The sequence below is a fragment of the Microcaecilia unicolor genome, chromosome 4 (genome assembly GCF_901765095.1).
Source record: "Microcaecilia unicolor chromosome 4, aMicUni1.1, whole genome shotgun sequence".
Taxonomy (NCBI): Eukaryota; Metazoa; Chordata; class Amphibia; order Gymnophiona; family Siphonopidae; genus Microcaecilia; species Microcaecilia unicolor.
This window is the reverse complement of record NC_044034.1, coordinates 182,268,952-182,286,459: the sequence shown is the minus strand read 5'-3', so window position 1 is coordinate 182,286,459 and position 17,508 is coordinate 182,268,952. Positions and strand designations below refer to the sequence as shown.

Genomic DNA, 17,508 nt, shown 5'->3' with positions numbered 1-17,508 from the left:
TGGAACTACTGGGGTTTGTAATAAATTATCCAAAGTCCCATCTTGTTCCATTTCAGAAATTAGAGTTCATTAGAGCACTTTTGGACACGCTGACGTCTCGAGCTTATCTTCCCCAGGCAAGGGCAGACAATCTCCTGGCCCTCGTGTCCATAGCTTGAGCATCTCAACAGATCACAGCTTGGCAGATGTTGAGACTTTTAGGACATATGGCTTCCACAGTTCATGTCACTCCCTTGGCACGCCTACATATGAGATCAGCTTAGTGGACCCTAGCTTCTCAGTGGTGTCAGGCCACGGGGGATCTAGAGGATTTGATCCATCTCTCCACCGAGTTTTGCAGATCTCTTCAGTGGTGGACCATTCGAACCAATCTGACCTTGGGACGTCCATTTCAAATTCCTCAGCCACAAAAATTGTTGACGACGAATGCATCCTTTCTCGGGTGGGGGGCTCATGTAGATGGGCTTCACACTCAGGGAGCTTGGTCTTTTCAGGAAAAGGAATTTCAGATCAACTTCCTGGAATTACGAGCGATCTGGAACGTGCTAAAGGTTTTCAGAGATCGGCTGTTCAATCAAGTCATTCTAATTCAGAAAGACAATCAGGTTGTCATGTATTACACCAACAAGCAGGGGGGCACTGGTTCTCGCCCTCTGTGTCAGGAAGCCGTCAGGATGTGGCTTTGGGCTCACAGCCTCGGCATGTTTCTCCAGGCCACGTATCTGGCAGGCGTAAACAACAGTCTGGCCGACACACTGAGCAGGATAATACAGCCTCACGAGTGGTCTCTAAACATGGACGTTGTCCGCAAGATCTTCCGAGCATGGGGCACCCCCTCGGTGGATCTTTTTGCCACTCACACCAATCACAAAGTCCCTCAGTTTTGTTCCAGACTTCAGGCCCATGACAGACTAGCGTCGGATGCCTTTCTCCTACGTTGGGGGGCAGGCCTTCTGTATGCGTATCCTCCCATAGTAGGGAAGACTCTGCTGAAACTCAAGCAAGACCGCGGAACCATGATTCTGATTGCACCCTTTTGGCCCCGTCAGATCTGGTTTCCTCTTCTGGAGTTGTCCTCCGAAGAACCATGGAGATTGGAGTGTTTTCCGACCCTCATCACCCAGAACGAGGGGTCGCTTCTACATCCCAACCTCCAGTGTCTGGCTCTCAGGGCCTGGATGTTGAGAGCTTAGAAGTTGCCTCTTTAGGCCTTTCAGAGGGTGTCTCCCGAGTTGTGCTTGCTTCCAGGAAAGATTCTACAAAAAAGTGTTATTTTAAATGGAGGAGGTTTGCCATCTGGTGTGACAGCAATGCCCTAGATCCTTTTTCTTGTCCTACACGGATCCTGCTTGAATACCTTCTACACCTGTCAGTCTGGTCTCCAGACCAACTCAGTTAGAGTTCACCTTAGTGCATTTAGTGCTTATCATCAACGTGTAGAAGGTTAGCCTATCTCTGGACAGCCTTTAGTTGATCGCTCCATGAGAGGTTTGCTTTTGTCAAAGCCCCCAGTCAAACCTCCACCAGTGTCATGGGATCTCAACATCATTCTCACCCAGCTGATTAAAGCTCCTTTTGAGCCACTGAATTCCTGCTATCTGAAGTACTTGACCTGGAAAGCCATTTTCTTGGTAACTGTTACTTCAGCTCATAGTCAGTGAGCGCCAAGCCCTAGTAGTCCCATGCACCTTATATTAAAGTTCACCATAATAGAGTAGTCCTCCGCACTCACCCTAAGTTCTTGCCGAAGGTGGTGTCGGAGTTCCATCTGAACCAGTCAATTGTCTTGCCAACATTTTTTCCCCGTCCACATGCCCACCCTAGTGAAGACAAGTTGCACACCTTGGACTGTAAGAGAGCTTTGGCCTTTTACATGGAGCGGACTAAGCCCTACAGACAGTCCGCCCAATTTTGTTTCTTTCAATCCCAACAGGAGGGGAGTTGCCATCGGGAAAACGCACCATCTCCAATTGGCTAGCAGATTGCATTTCTTTCACTTATGCCCAAGCTGGGCTGACTTTGGAGGGCCATGTCACGGCTCATAATGTCAGAGCCATGGCTGCATCAGTGACTCACTTGAAGTCAGCCTCCATTGAAGAGATTTGCAAGGCTGCAACGTGGTCATCAGTCCACACATTCACATCTCACTACTGCCTTCAGCAGGATAACCGACGTGACAGTCGGTGCTGCAGAATCTGTTCGGGGTTTAGAATCCAACTCCACCCTCCTAGACCCATTTCTGTTTTGTTCCAGGCTGCACTCTCACTTAACTTAGAAAGAAACACAGCTATGTCCTCGCCGTTGCGAGGCCCAATTGACCAATGTTTATTGTTTTGAGTGAGCCTGGTGGCTAGGGATACCCCACATGTAAGAATATTGAGCCTGCTTGTCCTCGGAGAAAATGAAGATACATACCTGTAGCAGGTATTCTCTGAGGACAGCAGGCTCTGTATTCTTATAACCCTCCCTCCTCCCCGTTGGAGTTGTTTGCATTTATTTTTTTTTTGCTTTTTATTAAACTGGTTGCTGCACGTTTGCGTTGCGGGCGGGAAGCTGTCCACGCATGCGCGCTGGGTCGGCCAGTGCGACGGAACAGTTGCGAAGGTTCCAGAGCTTTGAAGAGTTTCTTTTCCGTCTTCTGGGCCATCGCGGACGACGACCCACATGTAAGAATATTGAGCCTGCTGTCCTCGTAGAATACCTGCTACAGGTATGTATCTTCATTGTATCACTGGGCACATGTCAATACTGTGATAACTTTGTATGATGAATAACTCTCAGCAGAAAGGCCGAGGACAGATTGGTAATAGAGTGAACCATCTGTCATTCCTGCTAGATCGCACTATTTGTTCAGGTGTCATGGATTGTGGGGATGAATGGAAAATGTTTCAGCTTTATCAGTGTTGCAGCTTCCTCAAATGGTATCATGTAAACTGGAATTTTTTTTTGTGTAAGGAACAGTAGCAAAAGTTACTGTACGTAAGCTCTCAAGCCACATGATGAATCTAAACAAGGGATGTATGTTCTTAATTTTTTTTAACCAACAAACCCATGAAATTATCACAACCTACAAAGACTAAAAAGCCCAAATAGAAAGCAAAAAGTGGGTGTTTCCGTTTTTTTTTAATTGTACTGCCCTGTGAAATAACCACATGAGTGGGTGTATTTTTCTATCTCATGTTTCATATATAGGCATCAAAGCATTTCCTGTGTTACAGTTATGGACTGCTGAACCATTTTTACTCCTGTTTGAGAATTTTGTTATGAACTTAACATTGCTGCTTGCTTTTTGTATTGACTTGCTAGATTGTAACATTCTTTTTATTTATTTTTATAACTGCAGAAAATTTCAAGAGCAAGAATGCCCTCCTTCACCAGAGCCAACACGAAAAGAGAAAGACAAGAAAGGCTGTCACTGTGTCATTTTCTGAATGCCCCCCAACTGAGTAGCTATCAACTGCCAGCTCACTCTACATCCCCCACCATTGTTACCTCACATTTGATTTCCTGGTAGCCTTGTGTGTTCATATCCTAAGAACGGGTCGCCATAGCAGCCTTTAATCCTTGTAACTGGCTATATACAGTCTTTGAGGAAGGAAGGCTTTGGTCATCTCGGGTTAAATTAAAACAAGAACAAGAAGAAAATACAAACACCAAGGCTTCTTTAAACACCACAGTTCCATTATTTTAAGATTTTTTTGTTTTTAAAGATTTTGTGGCTTGTGCCATTCATCTGCCAATCAGACAGAGCCTGAAATGGAGATTTAACTTAGGACACAAGGTGGTCAAGTTGAGTTGAGGGGTTGTATGTGGAATTCCTTAATTTTTCTTCGCACTTCTGATGTTACATCAACTACAGTACGAAGGGAAACCCTTGAGACTGACTCTTTTGTCTCTCACTTAAAGCTGACTACCAAGTTAATTTAGTTAGAAACCAATGCCAAGTTCAGTGCTGTGCAAGAACATTGGATTTAGCTCCTATTAATGCTGCAGCTTTTTGTCCCAGTGGCCAAAAACGTATACTCTATTTATTTCATAGATCCAGAAGGGCTACAGGGATCTTATTGTGTGTGTGGCCAAATACTTGTGGTCATTCTGGATTTAAGATTTTCAGCGTATGGCGTTTATCATTGTTAGCAGGTGGAAAAAAATCCATGTTTGTCTGTAGTATTTCTGGATAAGGGATTAGAAAAGTAAAATTGTAGGGTTTTTTTTAATGTAATATAAAAATGGTGAAACTACTCTCCATTGTTAAGAGATGATTAAATGATTTTTGCTATATACTTTTTATACATTATTTTCTTATCAAACAGGTTAAAAAGTATTTTTATATATGTTTGTAAGCTGATATGTTTTCACGGCATAACTCATGTACGTGTAAAGAGGAGTATTTAATTCCCAAGAGTCACTTTTATTGGGCAAATATCATAGGTTGCGGTTTCAGAACTGCAGTGGGATGTCATTTTGCCAGCTGGGTGAGGGTTGTGCCAAGCAGTGGGTACTTCTTTGCTTAACAAGTGTTTCTAGAAGGAATATGGCTAAGCAAACTTGCAAAACCCTTTCAGTATTCCTTCTTGATTTTTTTTTTCCCCAATGTGTGGAAAATAAACATTTTAGCTAACAGTTTGGCAGTAGATTTGATTTTAGGTGGTGGTTAGTGGATTGTGTTTAAACAAAAAAATATGTTCCTTGATTTGATATACTGAGTAGTATTGCAGTATTATCATCTCACTCGGGCTGTGTGTCTTAACAAGTCAATGAAGTTTTAATCATAAAGCATACACTTGTATAGCTTCAGGTGCTAGAATTAAAGATGATCAAATCATTCTCAATAGATGGCTTAGTATGGTGGCCCTTTTTCTTGTCTATTATGCAACAGCCGTGTGTATGTGTGTGTTAAGATTGAGTATGGTTAGGCTTCGTGAGAATTAAGAGGAAAGGTATGTCAAGCTTAAAACCTGTGTAATGTAAGGGTCAAGTATACCCATTTTGAAGCCATGAGAGGCTAAAGGAAATTAGTTGTTTGAATAGTAACCGTTTTTATTTGGTAACCTATTCAGAGCTGGAGCAAAGGCTGCTTCAAAGGCTAAAAGTGATTTTTAATGGAGCATTTCAGGTCCGCTATGTTCTGAGCAATGGAATGTATTTGCAGCCTTTACATGGCAGCTTCTGAAGATATCCATTACTACACTCACCACCGTTTTGAATTTTGTGCTCTGCTCACTCTTACTACATTGCTTATTGTTTAATGTTGATCCTGTGTATTTGAGTCTTTTCATGTTCTGCTATTTGTATCTCCTATTTTGTAAACTGCCTTGGTCATTTGGCAGTATAACAAATGTTCAAATAAATACTTGTGACCTGTCTTGGTCACTGTTAGAGGATACTGGGCTAGGCAGACCTGTGCTCTGACCCAGTATGGCACTGCTTATGTTCTAGGACAAAATTGTTTGTTTTCCAACTAGAGGGTTAGAGTTATTAAAGTACCATCACATTAGCGCATGTTGCTTTATCACAGGTTTGAGGACCTAAGTATGTATTCCCTAGAAGAAGAGGAATATCGTAGACATTTAAATGCCTAAAATGTAAGAAAGCACAACAAATGTATGCCAAGGTTATGAACTCGAACATTATCAGGAATTTTTTTTTCACCAAAAAGGTGATGAATACCTGTGGTGGAGGAGGTTGTGAAGACAAACTTGCTTTAGTACAAAGTACCAACTGGAAGGATATGAAAGTGAAGTTCTTGGGTGACCTGCAGGGAGGAGTGGTTCATCCAAAAAAACTAAAGTAATGGGTGGAAATGCATAATGTGGCAGTTCCAAACCAAAACACTTTGCTGATCAGACTGGAATAGGGTATGTTGATCTTTATCTGCTGCTCTTAACTGTTCAGTATAAATAATTCAAGACATTTTGACTGTTTATTCCTGTTGTGGGTACCTGGTCAACATAGCCCTTACAAAATAGCCCCAACAGAAAACTAACAAAAAAAAAAATGACAAGCTCCTGGCATATCAGCCCCTCACAAAAGGGCCTGTCAACACTTTGGCCCCTGATAAAATGAGCCATCTGACAAAAGGGCCCACCCCTGAGTGTTTTACTTGTTCTGCTCCTGTTGCTGCAAGTGTGTAAGTTCTGCTCCTGCTTTGAGCCGAGGTAGGTCTCCCCTTTGCCAACCCAGTTTCACTTCTCACTGTCTGGAATGTCTCTCTCTTCCTCCTGCCCTGTGCGGTCTGATATATATCTCTCATCTCTTCTCCCCCCCCCCCCCCCCCCCCCCAGCGATTTTACAATGTTCCTGTGGGCCACCAGCAGTGTCAGCAAGGAAAATGAACTGTTTTGGCCGGCCCTGGAAGTGTTCTCTCTGTTGTATTCCGCCTCATCTGACGCAACTTCGTATGTTCATTTAGGAAGGATACAACCGAGAACGCTTCTGGGGCCAGCTGAAGCAGCTTGTTTAGTAGCCCCTGCAGTGTATAATACACTGCTGCCAGAGTGCCAGCGTCAAATCCTTCCCTCTGTATGTCCCGCCTTTGCAGAAATAGGAAGTTTTGTCAGATGCGTGTTATATGCTGTAGGAGCTGCTAAATGAAGGAGGTTTGATGGTCTGGGGTGGGGGGAGGGAGAACAGAAAGTGGTGCTAGACACGAGGTGGGTTGAAGGAAGCAGACACAGGACTGGGGGGGAAGTGGTTGAAGGAGGTACTGGATGGGGGGCTTTGAAGGAAGAAGGAGGTATTGGAAAAGGGGGAGATAGGGACACTAATGGAATATGGGGTGGGGGTTATGCTGGAAATGGGGGGGATAAAGACATTATTGGAAAAGGAGGGGAGACAGATATGGAGACAATGCTGGAAAAGGAGGAAAATGGGGTCTTGAGCGGTTATGTTGGAAAGGGAGGGAGATGGGGACATGGGGGAACAGTGCTGGAATAGGGGAAAAAGGGAACCCTGGGGGGGGGGGGGGTTATGCTTGAAAAGGAAGGAGATGGGGACACAGGGGGGGATAGTGCTGGTATAGGAGCAAGATGGGGACCTGGGGGGGGGGGATTATGCTTGAAAGGGAGGGAGATGGGGACACAAGGGGTAATGTTGGAAAGGGGGACGATGGGGACACAAGGGGGTAACGTTGGGAAGGGGGGAAGATGGGGACACTGGGGGTAATGCTGGAAAGGGAGAGAGATGAGGAGGGAAAGTAAAAGATGCCATATTGCATAGGCGGGACCAGAGCTTGAGAGACAGAAGGGAAGGCGGAAGGCGCGTGCCGCGCGAAGAACACGCTTGCCGCTGCCGACTTAACCTGGAGGTACGCCTTTTAAATTTTGGAGGGGGCCCCTGGTGCTGGGAGGGAGCGCAGGCGGGCGGCCTGGTGCTTCCTTGGTTGGTGGGAGGGAGGGAGCGAGGGCGGGGCGGCCTGGTGGTTGGTGGGAGGGAGGGAGGCATGGTGACCTGGTGACCTGGTGTTGGGAGGAAAGGAGGCAGGCCTGGTGCTGGATGGGAGGGAGGCCTGATGCTGGGTTGGAGGGCGGCTTGGTGCTGGGTGGGAGGGAGGGCTGCCTGGTGCTGGGAGGGAAGGCAGGGGGAGAGGAGGGTGGTTGGACATTTGTGGCTGGAGGGGAGAGGAGGGTTGCTAGACATGGATGGAGGGCAAGAAATGAAGAAGAAAGGAGGAAAGTAAAGAAATAAATGGAAGGGAAGCCCTGGAAACGGAGTTAAGAGAACAGATAGAGAGCAGCAGAATCAGAGACTAGGACCAATATGGATAGAAAAACAAAATCACCAGACAACAAAGGTAGAAAAAAAATCATTTTATTTTCATTTTAGTGTTTGGAATATGTCCAATTTGAGAACTTACATCTGCTGTCTTATTTTGCACTGGGTATACTGGAGCTGTAACAGCTTACAGAAATGATTTATAATGAAAAAAAATCATGTTATTTTTTTCTCCTATACTAGTATAATATTTTCAATGATGTCTGTTGATATGCGCCATGGCTGGTGTAAGGGGTGTGGCTATCATAGGGGTGGAGTCATGTGGTGACCCCGCCCATAATGAGTACCGGCACTTTGCGATAGATAATTAGATTTTGGGTTGCTATTTGGGCACTCGGTCTCTGAAAGGTTTGTCATCACTGGTATATACTGTTCCTGAGGTGATGGTCACAATCTGAATATTTTTAATTGCAGTTAAGAAGATAGGCTCCTGCTCCAGCCAGTCACAGAACCTTTTCTGGATCCTGCCTCCTGATTAAATTCCTGTTTCTTCGTAGACAGGATGCAGCAGAGGCAGCTTGTGTTGATCATTGCTGGCCACAGCCACCACACCTGAGCAAGAACATCAGCCTGCCGCCTGGCTGACACTAACTGGTGCCTGTTTTAGAAAAGTCTGCTCCCCTGACATCAAAAGTTGGCTATGCCTCTGATTAAGAGATGCATTTCCAGATCATGAGGAAGGGAGAGATTTGCCAGAATGCAGGGAAAGGGGGGGGGGGGGGGGGGGGTAGTAGGACAGAGATGACAAACCATGGACGGGAGAGAAAGGCTTTGCACTGGAGAGGAAGTTGAAGGAAGTGAGAGAGAGCTTAGATGAGGGAGTGGGGGATAGAGGGGGGGAAGAGATGTTGGACACCTAGAGGAAGTGAGACAGAATTTTTACTACTTATTTTTGTGAAAGGCTAAGGGCTATTTTGTTACAGGGGATATGTGTCAAGGGCTATTTTGTCCAGGCTATTATGTTGGGGTGCCACTGTTATGTTCTGTTGTTTCAGTTCTGTAGGTATCATTGAGGAAAACTTCAGTTCTTGCACACATATACATAAATAGTTCTTATAGCCAGAAAATAATCTTTCCAAGCAAGCTGCATGCAGTTGGCCATCGTGTCCAGATGTGAAACGAGCACTCTTCAGACTCTACAAACTTGGGGGGTCTTTTACAAAGCATCGTTCAGCCCAACGTGAGCTTACCAAACGCTAAATCGGGACTACCACCAGCCCAAAGAGGCCGCCGGCGGTAGTTCTGCCCTGGGTGCACGCCATTTCCAGGGGAAAAAGAACCCCCCCCCCCCCCCCCGGAAATGGCTTGTGCGATGGTAATTGGGCATCGCCACATGCTTCCCGGATATTGCGGGAGCCTTTATCATGGTGCTCCCCGTAGCATAGCTCTACGGTAAGAATTCTCTTACTGCATGGCCATGTTTGGGGGCTTTTTACCCGCTGCAGTAAAAAGGGCCCTGGCACGTGGGAAAAATGGCTCCTGCTGCTAGTGCAAGGCCTTTTTCCTGCAGCTTGGTAAAGGGACCCCCTTATTGTGCAGTTTTCACTGATAGTTGAAGAGCATTTTTCCAAAATTCACTGTCCATTTTTTTTTGTCTGTTTTGAGCAAAGTGAGGTTTTTTTTTTTTTTTTAAGTTAAGGCAAGATTCATTATTGTTAGGTTGATCGTGAGCCCTTGGGCCAAGGCATAGGGCAAAGCAAGCTCACACTATATGGTAACAATGGGCTACGAAGCCCAGCACACTTGAGCAGACCAGTTAGCACCACCAGAAAGGGGAATAGACCACTCAAGGCTGAACTGGAACCCACATGTACAGAGTTCAAGCGTACGGGCTGCAAGGTCAAACTGGAACCCAATCACACACAAGGGAAGGGAAAAGAACAGAGATAAGTCCTGGATGGGATTGGACCACGGGCCATGCACACAGCACCACACGCAGACACCAACGGAAGGTCACCAGACCAAACACACATACAGCAGGTAAAGGATTAAAGCAGACTACAAAGAGAGACTGCTTCTGGGCACACAGGTCAGACGAGGAGCAGTGCTCACAAGAACCAAGCAATAGCTACAGCTCGTAAAGGGTTAAGCAAACTACAGAGAGTTACTGCTTCTGGGTACACAGGTCCGATAAAGAGCAGTGCTCACACAACTAAGCAATAGATACAGCAGGTAGAGGGTTAATAGGGAAATGCAAACAAAGGAAGTTGGCTCTTACCAGTGACACAGCCAGCACACACAGCAGGGAAAGGCAAGGCAGGCAGTGAAACAACTAAGACAGAGAAGCTGAACCCAGCTGCATAGAAGCTAAGTAATCAGAGCAGAAGCTGGCTTCACAGATTTGCAGAACAAACACAGACAAGGGGGGAAAGGCAACCAAACAGAGAATACTCCCTGTGCCACATGTACAGCCTAAGCAGAAACAAAGTAAGCTCACAGCTGAAGGAGATAACTCTAGAGTGTCCTATGCAGGCAGAGGTATATTTAAATAGGGTCTGGCATCTGATGTCTGCTGCTTCAGACATCAGCCCAATCCATGACATGGCCAACCAGGAGTGAGATCCAATCACTCCCCTGCCTGTCCCAGTATGATCATAACAATTATTCACTGTAGCTTATTCCTGTGCCAGAACTCATGGATTTAGTGCATTCTGGTACAGGAATAAGTTACGGTAAATTAACCTTGCCTCAAACAAAATTAATTATACAGCTTAAAACTGAAAAAAAAAAAACTGAGTTTTGGAAAAGTGCGCTTCAGTTGTCTTTTCATTACATTACAAATTACATTAAAAATCATGTCTGTCAACCACCAGTACATCAAAGTTCAATGAAGGAACAGCATTTGTAGGGCCTTAGTGTAGCATATCTACATTTATTCATTGTTTAGCATCCTCAAGGTGCCTGCCTTTTCTCATATGTACCATGCCTCATGATTACACTGGATTTCAATCTTACAAGTTTTTTTGCATAGGCCAGTAAGACTAGAGCTACTGGCATTAAAATGTCATCTCTCACATAGATTTGCATGCACTGCCTCACCCCCTCTATCTCATGCATATTTATTGTGGATATCCTGAAAACCCGATGGGATTTGATGTGCCCTGAGGACTGGGTTGGTAATGACTATTCTAGTCTATTTTGTATTGGTGGATTCAGTCTGTGGCTTTGGGTGGGTGGAGCTTTCAGACTGGCCTGGTGCCTTGAGGGCTGATCTGCTCCAGTGGTCAGAATTTTGATGTGGAAATACAATTCTAGAATCTTGTTTTCCATTGAACAATTCTGTTGCACAAAAACTTTTGAGTCTTAAAGCTACAGCATTTACTTTTCTAGATCAGCATATAGTTGCTGCAGCTTTGAGATCATTTACAACTTTTCAGCTGAAAAAAAAAGAGAAATAAGAAAACAAGTTTCTGTTGCAGCAAATCATACTTAAATTGTCTAGGTTTTAAACAGAATACTGAACATTAAGTTCCTTTTGTGTGTATTCATGCCTTGCAACACATCCTTTGTCTTGTTACAGCTGTTCATTAATAATTTCCATCCTGAAACTAATGATAGTCTTACCAAACCCACATGATGAAAGGCAGTTTGACTGGTGCTGTTGTAAGGATTTATTTTCATAGTTTTTGTTGAGTTCAAGTTGCGGCTGCCATTAGCTCTCACGGTTTGCTCTTCCTTCGAGGTGATAGTCAACTTTTGTGTTTTGACTACTGTCTGCACCAATCTCATGATAAATTCAAAATATATTTGAAATCCTTCATTTGTTCAGTGAATCTTATTTTTTTCCCCTAGCCAGTTTCACATGAAACACTTGTAGCTAGCTCTAGTAGCTTTGATATTTACGCATTCTGACACCATTACCATTGAAGAAAACAGGTTTGATATCTTGTTTTCCAGTGTCTACCATGAGCCTGTCCTTCATAAAATTAGTATGCCCAGTGAATGATGATAAGTTTTCTGCTTTCTAAGTGAACTCCGGGCAAACTAAGTTGGCAGTGCAGTAAAAACCTCACTGATGGAAAACAAGCATTTTTTACTATTCGCTTCTGATTAATGGTTCTTGGGCTTTTTATTTATGAAGTATTTGGTGGACCTCATAGTTGTAGATATGGCATGGTGGCATTAATCTAATGATGTGAAAAAGGTCCTCCCCCACATCTCTCCTGGTTTCCTTTAGTATAAGGCTCCGAACTGGATCCAGCTTTACGGGACAGGGTTGATCTAGTCCTGGGTTTATCCCAGTGAATGCTGGGACTTGTGGTATTGCTTTTCTTAGCGAAGGCGATGAAATCAGAACTACAAGTCCCTGCATGCAGTAGGATCAATCCAGAACTGGATTAACCCTGTCCTACAAATCTGGATCCTGTTGGAGCCTTACTTTACTCTTGTATATTTGTCACACTGAATGGTTTCTATAACCAAAATGTAAACATTAGAGGGAACCTGAGTAAACACAACACAGTTCTTTAAATTGTTCCTTACATAACTGACGTGAGGAGTAACTTCCCCTTTAGTTACTCAACCAATAGAACAAGTTTAATTGATGAGATTCAGCTGATTAAACACAGATAGGCTTGACTGAAGCCTGTCCTGTTGAATCTAAACTTAACTATTGAAACTTACCATAAGCATGAGTACTTACTACAAGGTTTCTACATGACTGCTCTGCCAGGATCAAAGGAAATTCCAGAATTGAGAAGTTGTTGAAATATAAACATTTTAAAAGGGTTACAAGGTCATTTTTTAAAGCGTTGGGTCTCTGCCAAAACACAGAGCCAATATTTCCTAATGGAGAAGACTTAGAACAGTAGTGAGACTGGTCTGCTAAAATTATGCCGAAGGCTCAGTAACAATTCATCTGGCAGGTCACAAAACATCCCAGAAGACCATTCTAAGTCTCATCTGAGGCTATTGTTCCTAACTCTATAATAAGAAAGAGACTGGACAAAAAAGGGATTCATGGGAAAGGGGCAAGGTGGAAGCTGCTACTATCCAAGAGTAACAGTGCTCGTCTCACATTAGCAAAAATCTTCCTGGATGATCCCTAAGCCTTTTGGGATAATGTCCTATGGAACTCTTTGACAATACAGAGTCTGTTGGCACATATTAAATATACCATGCCACAGTAAGAACATCATACCAACAGTCAAACATTGTGGTGGTGGTGTTGGGATGCTTACTGCCTCAGGACCTGGAAAACTTGAAGCTGAAGTATGGTTGGGTTATGTAGCAAGGCAATGATCCAGAACACAAAAGCAAGTCTACATGTGAATGGCTGAAGAGAGACAAATTTAGTTTTGGATTGGTATAGGCAGCCCTGTCTTGAATCCAATAGAGCTACTGTGGCACAAAAACCTAAGAATGTATCTGCAAAGAGTGGGCTAAGATTCTTCAGTGATTAGAGAGACTGATATGAAATTACAGGAAACACTTGGTTGCAATTATTATTGCAAAAGGTGGTGCAACTAGTTACTAAGTTTTGGGGGGGTTGTTTCTTTCTCACATAGATGATATGGGTGTTAATAACTTTGTTCCTTAAGTAAAATTTTAAATGTGTTTACTCATATTTCCTTTTGTCTAATATTAAGTATTTTGTTTTAAGCTCAGAAACCCATTCATATGTAGTAATAAGGGAAATTGGGAGGGGGTAAAAACTCTTCACATTCACATGACTATAACATGTTTGTTTTTCAAAAATAATTGCAAGAAAACTTTTGTATGAGAAATATAGTGAAGAAGTTCTGAGAGATGAGGACATTTCTCTGGCAGTTATTTTCTGTTCTTTGGTTGCTGGAGAGGTAGCACATCCAGTGACCTCAATTAGGTGTTAATTAAGGCGTGGGGAAGTAGAATATTTGTATAGATTGCTGATTTAGTTTCAAAGAGCCTGTTTTAAAAAGCCCCTTAGATTCAAAACTATATAAAGAGGAAAGGTCCCACAGAACTTCCTTTCTGAGAAGTTATGAGAGAAGAGGACATTTCTCTGGTAAGTGATCACTATTTTGCTTTGTGCTTTGGGAACTTAAAGATTGGGGTTTAAAGGAGGAACTGTAGGTTAGTGACAGGCAGCATAAAAATATAAAAAAGCAAATTTTATCAACTAACCTCCATAGTCTTTTCCCCTTAGTTTTAAAACTTGAAAACTTTGTACCACAGTATTAACAGTGCTACCTGTTCCACGCGCTGGCCCAAGAGCCAGGCAGAGCTTCGGAGTCTCAATGCATGGATGAGACAATGGTGCAAGGAGGAGGGTTTTAGATTTGTTAGGAACTGTGCAACATTCTGGGGAAGGGGGGAGCCTATTCTGAAAGAATGGGACCAGGCTGCTGGTATCGGCATTTAAAAAGGAGATAGAGCAGCTTTTAAACTAGAGATTGGGGGAAGGCCGACAGTTGCTCAAAAGCGCATTGTTTGGGATAAGGTATCTTTTCAAAGATACCACCAAAACAGGGAAGATATGGTATTCTGATAGGTTGCAAAAGAGACCGTAGTAGATCAGGTGTCCTTAAAAATAAAAAAACAGACAAAAGATTGCAAATTAATACTGTCAAGTGCTGAGCATAATGTAAATAGGAACAACAAACATAGTTTGAAATGTCTATATGCCAATGCCAGGAGCCTAAGAAATAAGATGGGAGAGTTAGAATATATTGCACTAAATGAAAAGTTAGATATATTAGGCATCTCTGAGACCTGGTGGAAGGAGGCTAACCAGTGGGACACTGTCATACCGGGGTACAAATTATATCATAGTGATAGGGTGGATCGAATTGGTAGAGGGATTGCATTGTATATTAAGGAGAGCCTTGAATCAAGTAGATTGAAAATTCTGCAGGAAACAAAACATGTTGGAATCACTATGAATTGAAAATTTCATGTGTAAAGGGGAAAGGGATAGTGGCAGGAGTGTACTACTGTCCACCTGGCCAGGATAAATGGATGCAGAAATGTTATCGGAAATTAGGGACGCAAACAAACTGGGCAACACGATAATGGGTGATTTCAATTACCCCAATATTGACTGGGTAAATGTAACCTCAGGGCATGTTAGGGAGGTAAAATTCCTTGACTAAATCAAGGACTGCTTTATGGAGCAGCTGGTACAGAAGCTGACAAGAGAAGGAAAAATTCTAGATCTAGTCCTTAGTGGAGTGCATGATCTGGTACGGGAGATAATGGTGCTGGGGCTGCTTGATAACAGTGATCATAATATGATCGGATTTGATATTAGCTTTGAAGTAAGTATACATAGGAAATCAAATACATTAGTGTTTACCTTTAAAAAAGGAGACTATAATAAAATGAGAAGCACGGTGAAAAAAAAACTTAATCAGGCATGGATGCTGTTCAAAAACACCATCCTGGAAGCCCAGGCCAAATATATTCCGCGTATTAAAAAAAGGAGGACGGAAAATCAAACGACAGCTGGCATGGTTAAAAAGTGAGATGAAGGAAGCCATTAGAGCTAAAAGAAAATCCTTCAGAAAATGGAAGAAGGAACCGACTGAAAATAAGAAGAAACAGCATAAGGAATATCAAGTCAAATGCAAAGTGCTGATAAGGAAAGCTAAGAGGGACTTCGAAAAAAAGATTGTGTTGGAGGCAAAAACATATAGTAAAAATTTTTTTTTAGGTATGTTAAAAGCAGGAAACCGGCAAAAGAATTGGTTGGACCGCTAGATGACCGAGGGGTAAAAGAGGCAATCAGGGAAGACAAACCCATAGTGGAGGCTTCGGCGCATAAGATACTTCCTTACTAGAGATTTGTTCCGCACACTTGTCCACTGGCTTGTCCTCTCCCACTTGGACTATTGCAGTGGAATTTATGCGGGCTGCCAGGCCTCACTGTTGAAAAAGTTCCAAACAGTTCAGAACACTGCTGCAAGACTCATCCTAAGAGAGCGACGCTTTGCACAGGCGAACCCTTGTGTTTCAAATTACATTGGCTGTCTGTACAGGAGCGCATCGCCTTTAAACTCTGCTCCTTGAACCATAAAATCTATGGGCTTGCCCCGGAGTATATGAACCCCTTGATCCACCTTCCGCCCAGGAATGCCAATCCTGCTGCTCGTTCCTAACTCCATCTTCACTTCCCAAACAGTAAGGGTGTCAAGTACAAGAAGATCTTCGCCTCGTCCTTCCGCTTTTGGAGCCCTAAGCACTGGAATGCTCTCCCGCAACACCTCAAAACTCAAGCGGGCCACTCCCTCTTCAAGAAATTGTTGAAGACCTACTTCTTTGCCAAGACCTACTCCTCGCCTTATACCGCTGACTGATGCACCTTCCCTGACCCCTACCCTGCTAGTTCTCCCTGTTCGATGCTTTTCCCTCTGCTTGCTCCTTGTATACTTTTCTAAGTTTCCTATTTTGTAATTTTATTTAACGTTTTGTAAGTTACATTGTGCCTGCATGAGTGGAAAAATGTGGGATATAAGCGAACAATAAATAAATGAATTCTTTGCTTCGGTCTTCACCGGGGAAGATTGGGGAGAGATACCGGTGCCAGAAATGATATTCGAAGCTGATGAGTCGGAGAAACTGAATGAATTCTCTATAAACCTGAAGGATGTAATGGGGCAGTTCTACAAATTGAAGAGTAGCAAATCTGGATCAGATTATATTCATCCCAGAGTACTGATAGAACTGAAAAATGAACTTGCAGAGCTATTGTTAGTAATATGTAATTTATCCTTAAAATCGAGTGTGGTACCAGAAGATTGGAGTGTGCCCAATGTAACGTCAATTTTTAAAGGTTCCAGAGGAGATCCAGGAAATTATAGACCGGTGAGTCTGACATCGGTGCCGGGCAAAATGGTAGAGACTATTATAAAGAACAAAATTACAGAGCACATTCAAAAGCATGGACTAATGAGACAAAGTTAACATGGATTTAGTGAAAGGAAATCTTGCTTTACCAATCTATTACATTTCTTTGAAGGGATGAACAAACACATGGATAAAGGTGAGCCGGTTGATATTGTGCATCTGGATTTTCAAAAGGCATTTGACAAAGTACCTCATGAAAGACTGCAGAAGAAATTGGAAAGTCATAAACCACTACTAAATGGACTTGGGACAAATCCACAATTCCAGGAATAACATGTATAGAATGTACGTTTGGGAAGCTTACCAGGTGCCCTTGGCCTGGATTGGCTGCTGTCAGGGACAGGATGCTGGGCTCGATGGACCCTTGGTCTTTTCCCAGTGTGGCATTACTTATGTACTTATGGGACAGGAAATAGTGTCCTTTTGTGGATTAAAAACTGATTAAAAGATAGAAAACAGACAGTAGGGTTAAATGGTCAGTATTCTCATAAGTACATAAGCATCGCCATGCTGGGACAGACTAAGGGTCCATCGAGCCCAGCACCTTGTCACCGACAGCGGCCAAAAGAACAAGCAATTTGTCCCACCCATCCTAGAAATACTGTATTATTCCTTCAACTATTCAATAACATTCTATGGCTTTTTCCTCCAGGAAAAGGTAGATAAGGGGTTCCCCAGGGGGCCTGTGCTGGGACCGCTGCTTTTTAACATATTTATAAACTAGTGGAAAAAGGCCTGTTTCTGACGGAAATGAAATGGGCGCTAGCAAAGTTTTCCTCGGAGTGTGTATGAGAGGGTGTTTGTGAGATTGACTGTGTGAGAGAGAGTGAATGTGCGAGTGTGTGTGTGTGTGTGAGAGAGAGAGAGAGACTGGGTGTGAGTGTGTCCGTGAGAGAGAGTGTGTGTGTG

At 43.4% G+C, this 17,508-nt stretch overlaps 1 protein-coding gene across 2 annotated transcripts in view; it reads left to right on the top strand.

Annotated features, from left to right (window-relative positions):
* RRAS2 (RAS related 2) overlaps nt 1-4,834 on the top strand; it is a 158,093-nt gene extending 153,259 nt beyond the window's left edge. For both annotated transcript variants that reach the window (XM_030201036.1, XM_030201037.1), the window contains exon 6: nt 3,344-4,834. In XM_030201036.1, the coding sequence (XP_030056896.1) occupies nt 3,344-3,431 (88 nt within the window). In that variant the 3' untranslated portion in view covers nt 3,432-4,834. The remainder of the gene's footprint in view (nt 1-3,343) is intronic.
* The last annotated feature ends 12,674 nt before the right edge of the window (nt 4,835-17,508 follow it).